The sequence below is a fragment of the Cetorhinus maximus genome, chromosome 17 (assembly GCF_964194155.1).
Source record: "Cetorhinus maximus chromosome 17, sCetMax3.hap1.1, whole genome shotgun sequence".
Taxonomy (NCBI): domain Eukaryota; kingdom Metazoa; phylum Chordata; class Chondrichthyes; order Lamniformes; family Cetorhinidae; genus Cetorhinus; species Cetorhinus maximus.
This window is the reverse complement of record NC_135895.1, coordinates 68,479,978-68,501,153: the sequence shown is the minus strand read 5'-3', so window position 1 is coordinate 68,501,153 and position 21,176 is coordinate 68,479,978. Positions and strand designations below refer to the sequence as shown.

The window sequence follows — 21,176 nt, the reverse complement described above, 5'->3', positions numbered from 1 at the left end:
GCAGTATCCTGTGGTCATCTTGCTGCTTTGCTGGTAGTTGAAGTTTGTTGTAAATAAAGTTTACATTTTTTAACACAAACATGTAGTTGTATCTGCCTCTTTAAGCCTGAACTCATTATATTCAGGAAAACAATATATCCTTTGGCCAGCAGCTTGTTAGACAAGCAAGTCAAATATTTAGTCTCTCAATATGCCTCTTTTAACCTTCACTGTGTTGCTGTTTCTTATTCTCTGCCTTTTCTTCATTAATAATTATCTCTTCTAACTCCTCCTTGTCTTCTCCTACTTTCCTTTTGACTGGGATGGGGAAAAGAGCCTCTGACAGCTGAAAGTTGCATTTTCAGCGGAAAGTCATTGGAAAACTGTAGCCTTCAGTGGCTTCCTTCCCATCCTCTCCTACCATCACTCATGATTGCTCCCTCACCCTTCCAAGCACATGATCCTTCCCATTTCTGCCTCGACCTCTTTTAACTACTCACTTAACTCCCATATTGATTCCTCCTTGCTACAGTCACTTGCCTAACTCTAAATCTTTCATCAGTCACCTCCACATTTCTGCTGGGGGTGGTTAATGAGAAGGCACAAGGCCCCCTCTCTCCTAAAACCCTAACCCTCCCATCCTCCATTATTAGACATTACAGTCTTAGTTTCAAGGTATAAGCAACTAGTATTGGCTTTTCTAACTGGTCAACGTAACACAAATGAGAGAGTTTCAAAATTCAACTTTTTTGAAAGTTGAACTAAAAGTATATGCTCTCCTGCCTTTTTTTCATCTTCTCCCCTTGACACGTACATGCACTCACTAGCTTATTCTCCCTCCCTTCAGCTCGGTGGACTTTCTAAAGTTTACGAAACATAAAAGCTGTTAACAAATCAGGGCCTACAATATTTGGAGTAAATTGGGCCATTTTAATTAAGTCCTCCCCTGAGGCACTCTTACACATTCTCCCTTTATACGTTCTGATTATATTTCATTGTTGGAAAAAATGTGAACAACTGGTTAAGCAAGCTGTTTCACGCTGCTGCTATGCTGTGTCTACATGAGTGGTATTTTCCACTAACAGGATGCTGCCGTCTGTCCAAAAGACATTCTGCCTACAACACAATTGAGCAATGTTGTGTATGAATTTCAGTGCAGGTGCAATGCCACGTTGTTAGGCTATACATCCCAGCGACAGGCTGATTGAATCAAATAGCATGTTCCCTTGGTTATTTGTAATAGGCAAAGTACAGACCATACTCAATCAGCCCACAATTGCAAAACCAAAAACAAAATGCTTACTGTTAGATGTGATTCTGCAATTGTGCAGCACTTGCTGAACAATCCCGAGTGTACTAATAGCTACACTAATGATCAATTTAAGATCATCGGTCATGTTGGCAGCATCACTCATTTATGCTTGTTAGAAGCAACATGCATTCATATGCAGGGACACGTTCTCTGCAAACAAAATGAATATGTTCGAGCCTTTTACTTTTTTTGAATTAGACGGGAGCTTTTTTTTTCATTTGTTCATAGGATGTGGGCATTGCTGGCTAGGCCAGCATTTATTGCCCATCCCTAATTGCCCTTGAAGGTGGTGAACTGCTTGTGTCTTGAAGGGGAACTTGGAGATGGTGGTGTTCCCATGTATCTGTTACTCTTGTCCTTCTAGGTGGTCACAAGTTTGGAAGATGCTGTTTAAGGAGCCTTGGTAGTTGCTACTCTGCATCTTGTAGATGGCGCACACTGCCACTGTGTGGTGGTGGTGGTGGAGGAGGGAGTGAATGTTTGTGGATGGGGTGCCAATTAAACTGGATGCTTTGTTCTGGATGTTGTCGAGCTTAAGTGTTGTTGGAGCTGCACTCATCCAGGCAAGTGGAGAGTATTCTAGCACACTCCTGACTTGTGCCTTGTAGACGGTGGATAGCGTCATGTGCTCTTGCTGCCCGTAATCAGTATGTTTTATATGAAGATAGTTATCTTAACCTTAGAGTGTACTCCAATTAAATTTATTCAGCAGTTAGCTTTCCTGAGTGAAAAATCAAGGTTATTTATTCTCATGCAGCTAACCTGAATTATGCAATGTCATATGGTCTCATGCATATGCACATGTGTTAATGCGTGCACATGCAAATTTTGAATACAGATAAAGATGGTGCACTTTTACAGATCAGTTAATTCAGTCTCTGATTTATGATTTACAGTCTATGTGGTAGGCCTGTGGTTTCTTGAATGGATTCAATGATTTGAAGTGAGGGCCTTATAAAGCAAAGGGTTCACAGCAGGTTGAGGTTTCTTATAATCAAATATCTGAAGTTTGTTCTCAGATGAGCTTTGAAACTGGAACAGGTTAAGTACTTTGGCTGCTGGATGACTTGCAGCAAGCTTCAGAGTCTTTTTCTCAGACTAGCTGATGACTGATGTTTCTGATGGCTCTGCTGAGTCCTGTAGTAACAAGGGTACAGTCCCTGAAACCAGTTTTGATCATGTGACCACTGAGTTAGCACTTCTAAGGCCCACCCAGTCTGGTTTGGATGGGGGTGTCCATTGTGATACAATGGGTAGTTGATGGTGGCCGTTGAGTTTCAACCTTCCCTTTTTTGTCCAGTATGAAACATGGAGACAGGCAGTTTGGAAACACCATAGTTTTTAGGTGTTACATAAGATCATAAGAACTAGGAGCAGGAGTAGGCAATTCAGCCCCTCAAGCTTGCCCCGCCATTCATTACGATCATGGCTGATCTCATTTTGGCCTCAACTCCAATTTCCTGCCCTCTCCCCATAACCTTTCAACCCATTACTAGTTAAAAATCTGTCTGTCTCCTCCTTAAATTTATTCAGTGTCCCAGCATCCGCTGCACTCTGAGGTAGATTCACAGATTCACGACCCTTTGAGAAAAGTAATTCCTCCTCATCTCTGATTTAAATCCATCACCCCTTAGCCTAAAACTATGTCTTCTCATTCTAGAATGCCCCACAAGGGAAAACATCCACTCCACGTCTACTTTGTCTATCCCCTTTATCATCTTATATACCTCAATTAGATCTCCTCTCATCCTTCTAAACTCCAGTGAATATAGGCCTAAACTGCTCAATCTCTCCTCATAAGACAAGCCCCGCATCTCTGGAATCAATCTAGTGAACCACCTCTGAACCGCCTCCAGTGCAACTACATCCTTCCTCAAGTAAGGGGACCAAAACCGTGCACAGTACTCCAGGTGCGGTCTCACCAATGCCTTGTACAGTTGCAACAACTTCCCTATTTTTATTCTCTATTCCTTTAGCAATAAATGCCAAAATTCCATTTGCCTTCCTTATTACCTGCTGTACCTGCATACTAGCTTTCAGCGATTCATGCACAAGGACACCCAGATCCCTCTGCACTGAAGCATTCTGAAGTTTCTCTCCATTTAAATAATAAGTCACCTTTTTATTCTTCCGACCAAAATGGATAACCTCACACTTATCCACATTAAACTCCATCTGCAAAATTTTGGCCCATTGACCTAACCTGCCCATATCCATTTGTAAATTTCTTATTTCTTCATTGCAACTTACTTTCCCACCTATTTTGGTGTCATCTGCAAATTTAGCCATAGTACCTTCTATCCCTGAATCCAAATCATTAATATAGATTGTAAATAGTTGGGGCCCAAGGACCGAACCCTGTGGCACCCTACTAGTTACAGCTTGCCATCCAGAAAAAGACCCATTTATCCTGACTCTCTGCTTTCTGTTGGTTAGCCAATCCTCTATCCAAGCTAATATATTACCCCTAACTCCGTGTGATCTTATCTTGTGTAATAATCTTTTGTGCAGCACCTTATCAAAGGCCTTCTGGAAGTCCAGATATTCTACATCTACAGGATCACCATTATCCGCTTTGCTTGTCACATCTTCAAAGAACTCTAGCAAATTAGTCAAACACGATTTGCTCTTCATAAAACCATGCTGACTCTGATGGATTGCATTTTGACTTTCCAAATGCCCCATTAATACTTCCTTAATAATGGATTCCAACAATTTCCCAATGACTGACGTTAAACTAACTAATCTATAGTTTCCTACTTTCTGCCTCCCCTCCTTTTTGAATAAGGGCGTTATATTAGCATTTTTCCAATCCACTGGAACCTTTCCAGAATCCAGGGAATTTTGGAATATTAAAGCCAATGCATCCACTATCTCCGCTGCCACTTCCTTTAAGACCCTGGGATGTAGGCCATCAAGTCCTGGGGACTTGTCACCCTTTAATCCCAATAGTTTGCTCAGTATGTTTTCTCTAGTGATGGTGATTGCTCTAAGTTCCTCTTTCTCTATACCCTCTGCACTACCTGTTACTATTGAGGTGGCACTAGTGTCCTCCACTGAAAACTGAGGCAAAATATTGATTAAGCGTCACTGCCATTTCTGTGTTCCCCACTATTAACTCCCCAGTCTCGTCCTCCAAGGGACCAACATTCACTTTAGTTACTCTCTTTCCTTTTATATACTTGTAGAAGTTTTTTCAATCAGTTTTTACATTTTGCACTAGTTTTCTTTCATAATTTACCTTTGCTCTTTTTATTATTTTTTTAGTAACCCTTTGTTGATCTTTAAAAGTTTCCCAATCTTCCAGCCTGCCACTGACTTTGTAATTTGGTATGCCTTAGCTTTTGCCTTTAAGTTATCTATAACTTCCTTGCTTAGCCATGGATGCTTTTTTTCCCCTCTTACCATCTTTCTTCCTCATTGGGATATATTTTACTTGGGAGGAATTGAATATCTCCTTTAAATATCTGCCACTGTTCATCAACTGTCCTACCTTGTAGTCTTCCTGCCCAGTCTACTAGGGCCAAATCTGCCCTCATACCTATGTAGTTACCTTTGTTTAACTCCAGAACACTAGTATTGGACTCCAGTTTCTCGCTCTCGAGCTGAACTTGAAATTCTAGCATGCTATGATCACTCTTCCCTAGAGGATCCTTTACTATGAGATCATTAATTAATCCCATCTCATTACACAAAACCAAATCCAGAATAGCCTGCTCCCTGGTTGGTTCCACAACATATTGCTCCAAGAAACAATCTCTAATACACTCTATGAACTCTCCCTCAAGGCTACCCTTGTCAATTTTTTAGTCCAGTCCATATGCATATTAAAATCATCCATGATTATTGCCGTGCCTTTCTTACATGCTCCCAGTATTTCCTGGTTTATACTGTACCCGACTGCTAAACTACTGTTGGGGACCTATAGACTACTCCTACCAGGGACTTCTTTACTTTGCTATTTCTTATTTCTACCCAGACTCACTCTACATCTTGCTCTCCAGTGCCTATATCATTCCTCACTATAGCACTGATTTCTTCCTTTACTAACAAAGCTACACCATCTCCTTTTCTTACCTGCCTATCCTTCCGAAACAGAGTACCCTTGGATATTTAACTCCCAAACCTGTTCTCCCTGTAACCATGTCTCAGTAATTGCCACCAAATCATAGCTACTTATCTCCATTTGCGCTGTTAACTCATATTAGTTTTATTCCGAATGCTATGTGTATTCAGATACAAAGCCTTTAAGTTTACCCTATTGTCAATTTTCCCTACTCATATATGACTCTTTGGTGCAATATGGTGTTCACACACTCTGTCCCTTCCTTTCACTTTTTGATAGCAATCAGCCTCGTCACTAACCTGCACTTTTACCCTTTCCTTAAACTTTGATTTTTTACATTTTCATGCAACTGAACCCCCCCCACCCTATTTTGTTTAAAGCCCTATCTACGACCCTAGTTATGCGATTCGCCAGGACACTGTTCCCAGAATGATTCAAGTGGAGCCTGTCCGAACAAAATAGCTCCCTCTTTTCCCCAGTACTGGTGCCAATGTCCCATGAATTTGAACCCACTTCTCCCACACCAATCTTGTTGGCTCATCCTTAAACAATGAGACTTCCACAGATGGCTGTGAGGTACCCACACCTATGTCCATGTTTGATTAGATATTCACCAGAGACTTGATATTGTCTGCAGTTCAAATGGCAAAAGTCATATGATTTGAGGCAGCTATCTTAACAGCTTGCTTATGTCCAATTTTTAAAAGTATTGACAAAGTTCATAATATGATGACATGCTAGTACTGGGTATGACGACAGGTTTTGCGGAGCTGGCAGGTGAGTTACTCGCTGCAGAATTCCCAGCCTCTAGCCTACTTTTGTAGCCACGGTATTTATATGGCTAGTCTAGTATAGTTTCTGGTCAATGGTAACCCCCAGGAAGTTGATAGTGGGAGATTCAGAGACGGTAATGCCATTGAACGTCAAGGAGCAATGGTTAGATTCTTTCTTGTTGGAGATGGCCATTGCCTGGCACTTGTGTGACGCAAATGTAATTTGCCACTTATCTGCCTGAATATTGTCCAGGTCTTGCTGTACATGGACATGACTATTTCAGTATCTGAGGAGTCGCAAATGGTGCTGAACATTGTGTAATCATCAGTGAACATTTCCACTTCTTACCTTATGATCAAGCAGCTGAAGTTGGTTGGGCCTAGGACAATACCTCGAGGAACTCCTGCAGTGATGACCTGGGACTTAAATGATTGATCCCGAACAACCACAACCATCTTCCTTTGCTAGGCATGACTCCAACCAGTGAAGAGTTTTCCCCCTGATTCCCATTGATTCCAGTTTTGCTTGGGCTCCTTTGTGCCACACTATCTAATGCTTCCTTGATGTCAAGGACAGTCACGCTCGACTCACCTCTGGAGTTCAGCTGTTTTGGCCATGTTTGGACCAAGGCTGTAATGAGGTCAAGAGCTGAGTGGCCCTGGTGGAATCCAAACTGAGCATTAGTGAGCAGGTTATTGCTGAGTAAATGCTGCATGATAGCACTGTTGAGGTCACCTGCCATCATTTTTCTGATGATCAAACGTAGACTGATGGAGCGGTAATTGGTCAGGTTGGATTTGTCCTTTTTGTGGACAGGACATATCTGAGCAATTTTCCACAATGCTGGGTAGATTCCAGTGTTATGAATGTACTGGAACAGATTGGCTAGGAGCGTGGCTAGTTCTAGAGCACAAGTTCTCAATATTATTGCTGGAATGTTGTCAGGGCCCATAGCCTTTGCAGTTTCCAGTGCCTTTAGCTGTTTTTTATTTTCCTGTGGAGTGAATAGAATTGACTGAAGACTGGCATCTGTGATACTGGGAAATTCGGGAGGAGGCAGAGATGTTTCATCCACAGCACTTCTGACTGAAGATGGTTGCAAATGCTCAGCCTTGTCCTTTGCACTGATGTGCTGGGCTCCACCATCGCTGAAGATAGGGATATTTGTGGAGCCGCCTCCTCCAGTGAGTTGTTTCATTGTCCACCACCATTCATGATTAGCTGTGGCAGGACTGTAGAGCTAAGATCTGATCCTTTGGTTGGGAGTTTTTTTTTTTGAAAGATATACTTTATTCATAAAATATCTGAAAGAACATTACAAAACATTTCTAAATGGCCATCACAAAGTGCAAAAATAAAAACAAAAAGCTAAAAGCTACTGCGGATGCTGGAAATCCAAAACAAAAACAGAATTACCTGGAAAAACTCAGCAAGTCTGGCAGCATCGGCGGAGAAGAAATCAGTCAACGTTTCGAGCCTCCATGGCCCTTCGGCAGAACTGCAGCATAGTTTCAACAAGGGAGAAATATAAATTGGTTTAAGGTGGGTGGGGGGCGGGGGGGAAAGAGACACATTGAGGGTGTGGTGTGAGCAGATAATCAAAAGATGTCAGACAAAAGGGTCAAAGAGGTGTTGAAGGTGGTGGTCTTTGTCTGAGAAAAGTGCTAATTAAGAATGGAATACAGGATATTCAAAGTACAGCTCTAGTGGGGGTGGGGTGGAAAGACTAAAGGTTTTAGTTTTAGAGTTAAAAATAATGGAAATAGGTGGGGAAAGAAGAATCTATATAAATTATTGAAAAAAAAAAAGCGGGTGGGGGGGGAAAAGAAACGGGATGGGGGGAGGGGGAGTTTAAGATCTAAAGTTGTTGAATTCAATATTCAGCCCAGAGGGCTGTAAAGTGCCTAGTCGGAAGATGAGGTGCTGTTCCTCCAGTTTGCGTTGGGCTTCACTGGAACAATGCAGCAAGCCAAGGACAGACATGTTGGCAAGAGAACAGGGTGGAGTGTTAAAATGGCAAGCGACAGGGAGGTTTGGGTCTTTCTTGCGGACAGACCGCAGGTGTTCCGCAAAACGGTCGCCCAGTTTGCGTTTGGTCTCTCCAATGTAGAGGAGACCGCATTGAGAGCAACGAATGCAGTAGACTAAGTTAGGGGAAATGCAAGTGAAATGCTGCTTCACTTGAAAGGAGTGTTTGGGCCCTTGGACGGTGAGGAGAGAGGAAGTGAAGGGGCAGGTGTTGCATCTTCTGCGTGGGCATAGGGAGGTGCCATAAGTGGGCGTTGAGGAGTAGGGGGTAATGGAGGAGTGGACCAGGGTGTCCCGGAGGGAACGATCCCTACGGAATGCCGTCAAGGGGGGTGAAGGGAAGATGTGTTTGGTGGTGGCATCATGCTGGAGTTGGCGGAAATGGCGGAGGATGATCCTTTGAATGCGGAGGCTGGTGGGGTGATAAGTGAGGACAAGGGGGACCCTATCATGTTTCTGGGAAGGAGGAGAAGGCGTAAAGGGAGGATGCGCGGGATCACAAAGTGCAATCATATTCAACTTTTACACATGGATCACGAGGTGCTTGAATATAATCAATGAATATTAGTCATTTCAATATGGTCATCACAGACAGTGCAATGATATTGGAGTTATCGACATACATCATGTTGCACTCTGAGGTGCTTCAATACAATTATGATACGTTTAGTATTCAATGCATACATTCATTTGTGAGTCGTCCAGCCTGAGGGGTCTATACAATTCCTAGCCCCTCGGTGCACTATGGCAGAAAGGTCTTAGACAGTGACCTTTCCCCGTTGCGCCTTTGCGATAGCTGCCCCAAGCTTTAGTGCGTCCCTCAGCACGTAGTCCTGGACCTTGAAATGTGCCAGTCTGCAACACTTGGTCAGGGACAACTCTTTGCACTGAAAGACCAACAAATTTCGGGCTTTGGTTGGGAGTTTGTTTAACTCTATCATCTGCTGCTCAAGCTGTTTGCCAAGCATGTAGTCCTGTGTTGTAGCTTCACCAGGTTGACACCTCATTTTTAGATATGCCTGGTGCTGCTCCTGGCATGCTCTCTTCCATTCTCCTTTGAACCAGGGTTGATCCCCGGCTTGATGGTAATGGTAGAGTGAGGGATATGCCAGGTCATGAAGTTACAGCTAGTGGTTGAATACGTTTCTGCTGCTGATGGCCCATAGTGCCTGATGAATGCCCAGTTTTGAGTAGTTTGAAATCTATCCAGCTATCATGGTTGTAATGCCACACGATGGAGGGTATTCTCGAAGAGAACGCAGGACTTAGTTTTCACAAGGACTGTGTGATGATTTCATCCTCAACAATCTACCTGTTGCAAATGCATGTCTATGCTAGAGTGACCAAGTAGGTTTTTTCCTCTTGTTGGCTCCCTCACCACCTCCAGCAGACCCAGTCTGGCAGCTTTGTCCTTTGGGACTTGGGCAGCTCAGTCAGTAGTGTTTTATCCAAGCCATTCTTAGTGAGGCCTCCACCCAGAATACGTTCTGTGCCCTTACCACCTTCTGTGTTTCTACCAAGAGGTGTTCAATGTGGAGTACTGACTCATCAGCTGGGGGTTGGGGTGGGGATAGGGATGGTAAATGGTAATCAACAGGTGGTTTTCTTGCCTTTGTTTGACCTGATGCCATGAGAGTTCATGGGGTCCAGAGTGAATGTTAAGGTCTCAGAATCATGGAATATGAGGTCATGACATCCCAGTGCATTTCCATTGTAACTACTGTTCTTTTTATGTAATACTTGAGCCCATTGAGCTTCGGTTTTCATGCAAATCGGAATTGTGGAATGTGATTTCAAAATACAACTAAAAGGAAATTGAATGACTTAATATTCAGCTTTATTACAATCACTTTGAAACAGTGGCCTTGGTCATAGGTCTTCACTCAGTGGTACATCTCATTAGTAGTTCTTTTGAGTTATCAGCCTTTTTTAAAACTGTTCATCAGTTTTTGCAAGTTTGCAGACTGCTGTGTATGCATCTGGTTACTGGATTGCAGTGGCTGAGCCTAGGTAAGGCTCAGTGTTGGTCTTTTCTTTGCCGTTTTCACATTATTCTCGGCCAAGTGGGATATTAGATAGGATGTAGATTTCTCCAGGTATGTGCACAATACTATAATAGATTTTTAAAAAACACAGGCTGTAGCTTGAAATCTTAAAAATAGAATAGAAAAAAAATATGAAAATACTCATCAAGCCAGGCAGCATCTGTGGAAACACAGAAGTTAGTCATAGTTAACTGAAATATCAACTGTTTGTTTAGGTTTCTCAGCCTGAAATGTAATTAGCTGTGACTGACTTCTGTTTCTCCAAAGATGATGTCCTCTCCTCATTCAAAAATGAGATCCTGAAGCCTGATGAATTATAACTATTGAGGGTGGTGGAATTTTAATTTCAATTGAATTTGAATTTTAATACATAATGGGTGCCCGAAAGGGAGTCTAATATTTGCCTATGAAATTGGATCTATGATTAGCTTATTTTTCAGGATAACTTCTGAATATTTGTTACAAAATAATAAGGGATATAAAAGCCTTAAGTGTTTTTCCATTTACTTATTGAAAAGTTTAATCTATGAGTTAATTTTTAAAGATCACTAATTGTGCAATATTCTTGCTACTCACTGGTATGCTGTTTTCCTTCAGTACATACAATTACATTGGAGATTTCTGTAATAAGATGCTGACTGTTACTGAAAGAGGAGACTTCAACATGGCCAGGGAGCACCAGGTAAATTCATTTTTCCAGCTTTCCTTATTTTTATTTCCTTATTCTTATTTTCACTTCTACCAGTACAAAAACACATGCGTGTGTGCACATATATCATTGCAAAATCTTGTGAGAAACTGAAAATTGAAAACTGTTGATACACAGTGTGATGTAGAAGTTTAATATAAGTTTTAAAGAAATGTACTTGTTCTCTTTAATGTAAGAGTTCCTGTTTAAAAGTCATTTTAGTGACCTCTGAGAAGCTGTTAAGATCAGGATAATTTAAAATCATCCCACATATTTTGTAGCTTTTAATTCAAATGTGTGTAAGTCGGCCAAGTCATAAAAATAATCATCTACTTTTCAGCTCCAAAACACCCCCAAGGTCTTGGCTTAGGACCACTTTGTTCCTATCCTTTGGAACCCCTTTCCAGATCTGGCCAATTTCAACAATGTTTTTGATCCTTCTCAATCTCTCTCTTTTCTTCACCTATTTGGCCATCTGTCCTAATGTTACCTTATGTGGCTTGCTGCATGTCTAATTTTGCTTTATAACATTGTGAGTGACGATGTCACATTTCATTATGTTACAGGTGCTAAATAAATATATTTTTTTTGTTGCTGAGTACTATAGAAATGCAAGTTGTAAGGATTGCAGAGGGAGAGGGGTGAAATCAGCTGAACCTCTAACTTCTGATTACTAACCAGTGCCCCTCAGTGTAAAATGTGGGTTTATGGATACTGAATGAGAACACAATTGGTCTCAATTTGCTCCCAGGATCAAATAGTCTACCCACAGTCTTTGTTTGAGATCACAGATGGAGAATGCTGACATGAATGAGCTACCAGCACCTCTGGATTTATAGCCTAGCATGGATCTGTATATTTAAGACCAGAAGGAAGGAGAAACTTTTGAACAAATGCCAAGAATATTTAAGCCACACAGGAATATTTTGTTCTGTTGCTTTTATTTTCTGCTTCCTTCTACACATCACTACCAAGGAGAGCATAATCGTGTACGCTTTAATCATTTTTTTTTTATCTGTCATCTTTTGCAGGCTTTAGTCCAGGAATTCATCGGTTTTGTGAACCGGTTTGGTGAGTAGATTGGGATTGTTATAAAAGATTCTCAGCTATTTTTCATTTGCAGGATGTCATTGGCGAGGTCAGCATTTATTGTTCATCCCTAATTGCCATTGAGAAAGTGGTGAAGACCCATATTCTTAAACTGCTGCAGTACAGTGAAGAAGATATTCCTAGAATTTTGACCCAATGACAATGAGGGAATTGCAAAAATTTCAAAATGGTGTGGAACTTGGTGGTGTTAGTGTTCTCATTTGCTAATTGCATTTGTCCTCCTATGTAGTAGAGATTGTGTTTGGGAGGTGCTGTTAAAGCCTTGCTGAGCTGCTGCAGTGCATCTTGTAGATAATGCAAACTGTAGCCATAGTGTGCTGGTGGTGGAGGGAAAGAATGTTTAAGGTAGTGGATGGAATGCAAATCAAGTATGCCACGTTGTACTGGATAGTATTAAGCTTCTTGAATGTTGTTGGAGCTGCACTCATCCAGGCAAATGGCAAGCATTTCATCACACTCCTAACTTGTGCCTTTATAAATGGTGGAAAGGCTTTGGGGAGTCGGGTGAGTCATTTGCTGCAGAATACTCAGCTTCTGACCTGCTCTTGTAGAGCTTGTGTTTGGTTCAGTTAAATTTCTGGTCAGTGGTGACCTCCAGAATGTTGATGTTGGGGGGATTTAACAATGGTCATACTGTTGAATGTCAAGGGGAGATTGTTGAACTGTCCCTTGTTGGAGATCGCCATTGCTCACAACTTGTTTGGCAAAAAACATCACTTGTCACTTAACATCCCAAGTGGTAATGTTATCCTGGTCTTGCTGCATGTGTGTGTGGACTACTTTGTTAACAGAGGAGTTATGAATGGCACTGAACACTGCAATTATCAGTGAACATCCCCACTCTGATCTTATTATGGAGGGAGGTCATTGATAACGCAGCTAAATATGGTTGGGCTTGGTGATGATGTGGTGATGTGCTGATGCTGTGATGATTGTCCGCAAACAACTATCTTTCCCTTGTGCTAGTTAGGACTTTTGCCATTGGAAAGTTTTCCTCCTCATCCCCAATTCTTTCAATTTTTCTCATACCTTTTGATGCCACACTGAGTCAAATGCTGCCTTGATGTCAAGGGCCATCATCTCAGCCCCTTTGCCCATGTTTGGCAAGGCTGGAATGAGTTCTGGAGCCAAGTGGACCGAACTGAATCCAAACTGAGCAATAGTGAGCAGATTATTGGTGAGTAAATGCCACTTGATAGCACTGTTGATGATGCTGCCTATCACTTTGCTAATGATTGAGAGTGGACTGATTAACAATAATTGACCAGCTTGGATTTGACTTGCTTTTTGTGGACATGCTGAGCCACTTATCGGTTAAATCAAAGAAACAGAAAATTTAAACAGAAGGAAGCTAGTTGTCCCATCATGTCTGTGTCACCTGAGAAAATGCTATCTGGCCAAATCCCACTTTCCACCTCTTGGTCTATAGCCTTTGTAAGTTACAGCCCTTCAAGTGCATATCCATATATTTGTTGTGAAACTAGTGTTGCATTTGTACTGGAACAGCTTGGCTCGAGGTACAGTTAATTCTGGAGCACAAGTCTTCAGCGCAACATAGACTTTGAATCCAGTGCACTGAGCCATTTCTTGATATGAGGAGTGAATCAAGTTGGCTGAAGACTGGCTTCTATTATAACATAACCCTTGACTCCCCTCACTCACAAATCTTTGTCTCAGCCTTGAATATATTCTATGACTCTGCCTCCACTGCTCTTTGGAGTAGGGAATTCCAAAGTCTCATGACCCTCTGAAAGAAGAAATTCCTCCTCATTTCATCCAAAATGGGTGACCCCTTATTCTGAAATGATCCCCCATCCCCTAACCCTATTTCAACCCTTCCTACGTTGTCGAGCCCCCTCAGAACCTTCTATGTTTCAATAAGGTAGGCTGTCATTCTTCTGAACTCAAATAAGTATAGGCCCAACTGGCTTGACCTTCATAAGACAACTCCTTAATCCCAGCAATCAACCTATTTGAACCTTCTATTAACAGGCAAGTATATCCCTCCTTAAATAAGGAGACCAAAACTGTGCACAGTACTCTAGGTTTGATCTCACCAATGTGCTGTACATCTGTAGTAAGACTTTTCTGCCTATACGCCAATTGCTTGCTGTATCTGCATGCTAACTTTTTCATGTGCAAGGATGCTTGGTTCCCTCTGTACCATAACATTCTGTGATCTCCCTCCATTTAAATATTACTTTGCTTTTCTATTCTTCCTCAAATTGGATAACCTCATACTTTCCCACATTAAACTCTACCAAATTTTTGGCCACTCACTTAAGCTATCTATATCCCTTTGCAGACTCTTTGGTGAAAAGGAAGCTGTGAGGAGGAGACAATCTTTGCATCGTCATCAAATTTGGCTACAATACATTAGGTCCCTTCGACCAAGTCATTAATATAGATTGCAAATAGTTGAGGCCCTAGCACTGATCCTTGTGGCATGCCATGTTACAGTTTGTTAACCTGAAAATGACACGTTTACCTTGGGCTAATACCATGTTTTCTATTAGATAGCCAATCCTCTATCCACGCTAACACCAAGAGCTCTTATTTTGTGGAATAACCATTTGTGATAACTTATCAAATCCCTTTTGGAAATCCAAATGCACTACATGTAGTGTAAAATTCTATCATGTTGTGATCATTACTCCCTAGAACATCCTTTATTATGAGATCATTAATTAGTCCAGTCTGGTTTCCCATTATCCACCCTGCTCATTACATCTTCAAAGAACTCTAATAAATGTGTCAAACACAATTTCCCATTCTTAAAACCATGTTGTTTCTGCTCATTTGTATTACTATTTTCTAAATGCCCTGCTGCTCCTTCCTTAATAATGGAAAATTATGAAAAAACTGAAAAGAAAGGAGAGCCCAGGAGGCTATTAAAGTCTCCAGAACACAAAATAGCACAGAGTGTTTGGAAAGGGCTAACTTCAAGCACATCAAGTAAAGGGACGACAATGAGAAAGGGGATGGGAAATACAGGACTGAAGGTGTTGTATCTGAATGCACGCAGTATACGAAATAAGGTAAATGAGCTTGTGACGCAGATTGAAATTGGCAGGTATGATGTGGTGGGCAACAAGGAGACATGGCTGCAAGGGGATCAGGATTGGGAGCTAAATATCCAAGGATATTCATCCTATCGAAAAGATAGGCAGGTTGACAGAGGGGGTGGGGTTGCTTTGTTAGTAAGAAATGAAGTTAAATCAATAGCAAGAAATGATGTAGGGTCAGATGATGTAGAATTTGTGTGGGTAGAGTTGAGGAACCGCAAAGGTTAAGAAAACCATAATGGGAGTTATGTACAGGCCTCTGAACAGTAGTCAGGATGTGGGGCACAAGATACACCAGGAGATAGAAAAGGTGTGTAAGAAAGGCAAGGTTACAGTGATCATGGTGGATTTCAATATGCAGGTAGACTGGGAAAATCAGGTTGGTAGTGGATCCCAAGAAAAGGAATTTGTGGAATGTCTACGAGGTGGCTTTTTGGAGCAGCTTGTGGTGGAGCCCACTAGAGAACAGGCAATTCTAGATTTAGTGATGTGTAATGGGGCAGATTTGATAAGGGAGCTTAAGGTGAAGGAACCCTTAGGAGGAAGTGACCATAATATGATAGAGTTTACCCTGCAATTTGAGAGGAAAAAGCTGGAATCAGATGTAACGGTATTACAGTTGAATAAAGGCAACTACAGAGGCATGAGGGAGGAGCTGACCAGAATTGACTGGGAGATGAGCCTAGCAAGAAAGACAGTGGAACAGCAATGGCAGGAGTTTCTGGGAGTAATTTGGGAGACACAGCAAAAATTCATCCCTAGGAAGAAGAAGCATACTAAAGGGAGGACGAGGCAACCATGGCTGGCAAGGGAAGTCAGGGACAGCATAAAAGCTAAAGAGAAAGCATACAATGCAGCAAACAGCAGTGGGAAACCAGGGGATTGGGAAGCTCACAAAGACCAACGGAGGACAACTAAAAAATAAATAAGGAGGGAGAAGATTAACTATGAGGGTAAACTAGCCAGTAATATAAAAGAAGATTGCAAGAGTTTTTTTTTAGATATATAAAGGGTAAGAGAGAGGCAAAAGTGGACATTGGGCCGCTGGAAAATGACGCTGGAGAAGTAGTAGTGGGGAACAAAGAAATAGTGGAGGAACATGAATAGGTACTTTGCGTCAGTCTTCACGGTGGAAGACACGAGTAGCAGCCCCAAAGTTCAAGAGAGTTGAGGGGCAGAGATGAGTATGGTGACCATTACCAAGGAGAAGGTGCTAGGAAAACTGAAAGGTTTGAAGGTGGATAAATCACCTGGATCAGATGGATTACACCCCAGAGTTCTGAAGGAGATAGCTGAAGAGAGAGTGGAGGCGTTAGTGGTGATCTTTCAGGAATCACTCGTCAGGGAGAGTCCCAGAGGACTGGAAAATCGCTAATGTAACGCCCCTGTTTAAGAAGGGAGTGAGGCAAAAGATGGGAAATTACAGGCCGATTAGCCTGACCTCGGTCGTTGGTAAGATTTTAGAGTCCATTATTAAGGATGAGATTTCAGAATACTTGGGAAGTGCATGGTAAAATAGGGCAAAGTCAGCAGGGTTTCATCAAGGGGAGGTCATGCCCGACAAATCTGTTAGAATTCTTTGAGGAGGTAACGAGTAGGTTAGGCAAAGGAGAGCCAATGGATGTTATCTACTTGGACTTCCAGAAGGCCTTTGACAAGGTGCCGCACAGGAGGCTGCTCAGTAAGATAAGAGCCCATGGTGTTAGAGGCAAGGTACTAGCATGGATAGAAGATTGGCTGTCTGGCAGGAGGCAGAGAGTGGGGATAAGGGGGTCCTTCTCAGGACGGCGGCCGGTGACTAGTGGAGTTCCGCAGGGGTCAGTGTTGGGACCACAACTTTTCACTTTATACATTAATGATCTAGATGAAGGAACTGAGGGCATGCTGGCTAAGTTTGCAGATGATACAAAGATAGGTGGAGGGACAGGTAGTATTGAGGAGGCGGGGAGGCTGCAGAAGGATTTGGACGGGTTGGGAGAATGGGTAGAGAAGTGGCAGATGGAATACAATGTGGGGAAGTGTGAGGTCATGCACTTTGGTAGGCAGTATAGAGGCATAGACTATTTTCTAAGTGGGGAGAGAATTTAGAAATCTGGAGTGCAAAGGGACTTGGGAGTCCTAGTCCAGGATTCTCTTAAGGTTAACTTGCAGGTTGAGTCGGTAGTTAGGAAGGCAAATGCAATGTTGGCATTTAATTCGAGAGGACTAGAATATAAAAGCAGGGATGTGCTGCTGAGGTTTTATAAGGCTCTGGTCAGACCACATTTAGAATATTGTGAGCAATTTTGGGCCCCATATCTCAGGAAGGATCTTCTGGCCGTGGAGAGGGTCCAGAGGAGGTTCACGAGAACGATCCCAGGAATGAAAGGCTTAACATATGAGGAACGTTTGAGGACTCTGGGTCTATACTCGATGGAGTTTAGAAAGATGAGGGGGGATACGATTGAAACTTACAGAACACTGAAAGGCCTGGATAGAGTGGACGTGGGGAAGATGTTTCCACTAGTAGAAGAGACTAGGACCCGAGGGCACAGCCTCAGAGTAAAGGGAAGACCTTTTAGAACAGAGATGAGGAGAAACTTCTTTAGCCAGAGAGTGGTGAATCTATGGAATTCATTGCCACAGAAGGCTGTGGAGGCCAGGTCATTGAGTGTATTTAAGAACGAGATGGATAGGTTCTTGATTGGTAAGAGAATCAAAGGTTACGAGGAGAAGGTGGGAGAATAGGGTTGAGAAATTTATCAGCCATGATTGAATGGCGGAGCAGACTCGATGGGCCGAATGGCCTAATTTCTGCCCCTATGTCTTGTGGTCTTATGGATTCCATCATTTTCCCAGTGACAAATGATAGGCTAACTGGTTTGTAGTTTCCTGCTTTCTGTCTCCTGCCTTTCTTGAATACAGGTGTTACATTTGCAGTTTTCCAATCTGCTGGGACCTATCTACAATCTAGGGAATTTTGGAAGAATGAAACCAACACCTCCACTATTTCTGCAGCCACTTCTTTTAAAAATCTAGGATGTAGGCCATCAGATCCCAGAAACTTGTCAACCTTTAATCTCATTAGCTTGCTGAGTACTCTCATAATAGTGATTTGTTCTAAGTTTCCCCTGTGTTTTGGCGCCTGATATTCTACCATTACTGGGGTGCTTTTAGTGTCTCCTGTCGTGAAGACAGATAGAACCATAGAACACTACAGCCCAGAAAACAGGCCATTCGGCCCTTCTAGTCTGTGCCGAAATATTATTCCGCTAGTCCCATTGACCTGCACCTAGTCCATAACCCTCCAGACCTCTCCCATCCATGTATCTATCTAATTTATTCTTAAAACTTAAGAGTGAGCCCGCATTTACCACGTCAGATGGTAGCTCGTTCCACACTCTCACCACTCTGAGTGAAGAAGTTTCCCCGTAATGTTCCCCCTAAACCTTTCCCCTTTCACCCTAAAGCCATGTCGTCTCGTGTTTATTTCTCCTAACCTAAGTGGAAAGAGCTTACTCACATTTACTCTGTCTATACCCCTCACAATTTTGTAAACTTCTATCAAATCTCCCCTCATTCTTCTACGCTCCAAGGAATAAAGTCCTAACCTGTTTAATCTTTCCCTGTAACTCAACTCCTTAAGACCCGGCAACATCCTAGTAAATCTTCTCTGCACTCTCTCAATTTTATTGATATCCTTCCTGTAGTTAGGCGACCAGAACTGCACACAATACCCCAAAGTTGGCCTCACCGATGTCTTATACAACCTCACCATATCATCCCAACTCCTATACTCAATACTTTGATTCATGAAGGCCAGTATGCCAAAAGCTTTCTTTACAACCTTGTCTACCTGTGACGCCACTTTCATGGAATTATGTATCTGAACTCCCAGATCCCTTTGTTCCTCCGCACTCCTCAGTGCCCTACCATTTACTGTGTATGTCCTACCTTGGTTTGACCTTCCAAAATGTAACACCTCACACTTTTCTGCATTAAATTCCATCTGCCATTTTCTGGCCCATTTTTCCAGTTGGTCCAGATCTCGCTGCAAACTTTGAAAGCCTTCCTCACTGTCCACAACGCCTCCAATCTTAGTGTCATCAGCATTGCTGATCCAATTCACCACATTATTATCCAAATCATTGATATAGACAACAAACAACAATGGTCCCAGTACAGATCCCTGAGGCACACCACTAGTCACAGACCTCCAGTCTGAGAAGCAATCATCCACTACCGCTCTGTCTTCTCCCACAGCCAATTTCAAATCCAGTTTACAACCTCTCCATGGATACCAAGTGTCTGCACCTTCTGAACTAACATCCCATGTGGATATAAAATATGTGTTCCAAGTCTCTGTCATTTCTTTGTTTCCCATAATTTAATCCCCAATCTCATCCTCCTATGTGACCAATGTTTACTTTAGCCACTCCTCTTGCTTTTTAGTATATTCGTAGAAGCTCTTAAAACCTGTTTTTTATATTTCTTTCTAGTTTACTCTCATAATCTGTTTTCTCCCTCTTTATTTTTTAGCCATCCATTGCTGGCTTCCTAATCTTCTGTCTCATCATTAATCTTTGCAGCTTTGTATGCCTTTTCTGCTAATTTGACATTATCCTTAACTTCCTCCTTCAGCCACTGTGCGTTCTTCTTGTTGAGTCTTTTTTTCTCATTAGAATATGTCTGAGAATTATGAAATTTTTCCTGAAATGTCTTCCACTGCTTATCTACCCCAGTCCAGTTTAGCCAAATCTGCCTTCATACATTGTAATTGCCTTTATTTACGTCTAACACTTTTGTTTCAGACCTAAATTTCTCACCCTCAAACTGAATGTGAAATTCTATTGTGTTATGCTGACTTTTCCTTAGAAAATGCTTTATTATGAGATCATAAATTAATCCAGTTTCATTATACGTTACCAAATCCAAATTAGCCTGTTCCCTGGTTAGGTCTATAGTATATTTCAAGGAACTGTCCCGAGTACCTTCTATGAACTTGTCCTCAGGGCTACCTTTGCCAATTTGATTTGCCCAAACTATATAAAGATTAAAGTCACCCATCATTATTTCTTACAAGCCCCCATTATTTCTTGATTGATACTTCACCCTACAATGTAGCTGTTATTAGAGGGCCTACAGACTATTCCCACCAGTTACATTTTCCCCTTGCTATTTCTTAACTCCACTCAAACTGATTCTACATTTTGATCTTATCGGCCAAGATCCTTTCTCATTGATCTCATCTGTTTATTAACAGAGCTAGCCCACCTCCTTTTCCTTTTTTCCTATCTCTCCCAAAATGTCAAATACCCTTGAGTATTCAGTTACCAGCCTTGGTCACCTTAGCTATAGCAGAGACATGGTGCCATCATATCATACCCATTTATTTTTTTGTGCAATCAATTCATCAATCTTGCATGCATTCAGATAAAGAGCTTTTAATTCAGTTGCCTTTACCATTTTGCCATACTCTGATCCTATTTGCTGGTGCACTCATGTTGTATGTTCTGCATCTTCCTGTCACACTCTGGCTATGTTACCAAATTGCTACTCTGCATTATTTCTTTTCAACTTTCTGAATTTCCCCTCACTTCAACCTCTCCCTCACTATTTAGTTTAAAGCACTACCTATAGCCTCAGTTATTCGATTTACCAGGACTCATCTCAACAGAACAGCTCCCTCATTCAGCAATACTGATGCCAGTTCCCATTTCTCTCAGACCAACCTTTGAACCATGCATTCAATTTTTGACCCTATGTCAAAATGCTTGTGGCTCGAGTAGTAATCCAGAGATTATTACCTTGTTGTGATTCTACTTTTTTGATTTAGCCCCTTGTTGCTCATACTCACTCAGCAAAGCCTCTTTCTTAGTCCTATCTATGTCTTTGGTACCTACACAGGGAAGGTGATGGAGTCTGGGACATTGACCGAGAGGCCTGATTCTTTTGGTTGGCTAGTCTATGGGACAGCTCTCCCAATTTTGACACACATCCCAGATGTTAGTGAGGAAACCTTTGCAGGGACAACTGGACTGGGTGTACCTTTGTTGCGTATGAATTTGTTGCCTAGTTCAATGGTGGGTGGCCTGACCTGCTCTCTTATTTCAGCTTTTTGTAGCAGTTT

General features: G+C 42.0%; 1 protein-coding gene across 2 annotated transcripts in view; it reads left to right on the top strand.

The window, feature by feature from the left end:
- Positions 1 to 21,176, top strand: part of npl (N-acetylneuraminate pyruvate lyase (dihydrodipicolinate synthase)) — a 69,904-nt gene that overhangs the window by 41,447 nt on the left and 7,281 nt on the right. For both annotated transcript variants that reach the window (XM_078561390.1, XM_078561391.1), the window contains exons 10-11: positions 10,802 to 10,886; positions 11,924 to 11,963. In XM_078561390.1, coding sequence (XP_078417516.1) covers positions 10,802 to 10,886; positions 11,924 to 11,963 — 125 coding nt within the window. The remainder of the gene's footprint in view (positions 1 to 10,801; positions 10,887 to 11,923; positions 11,964 to 21,176) is intronic.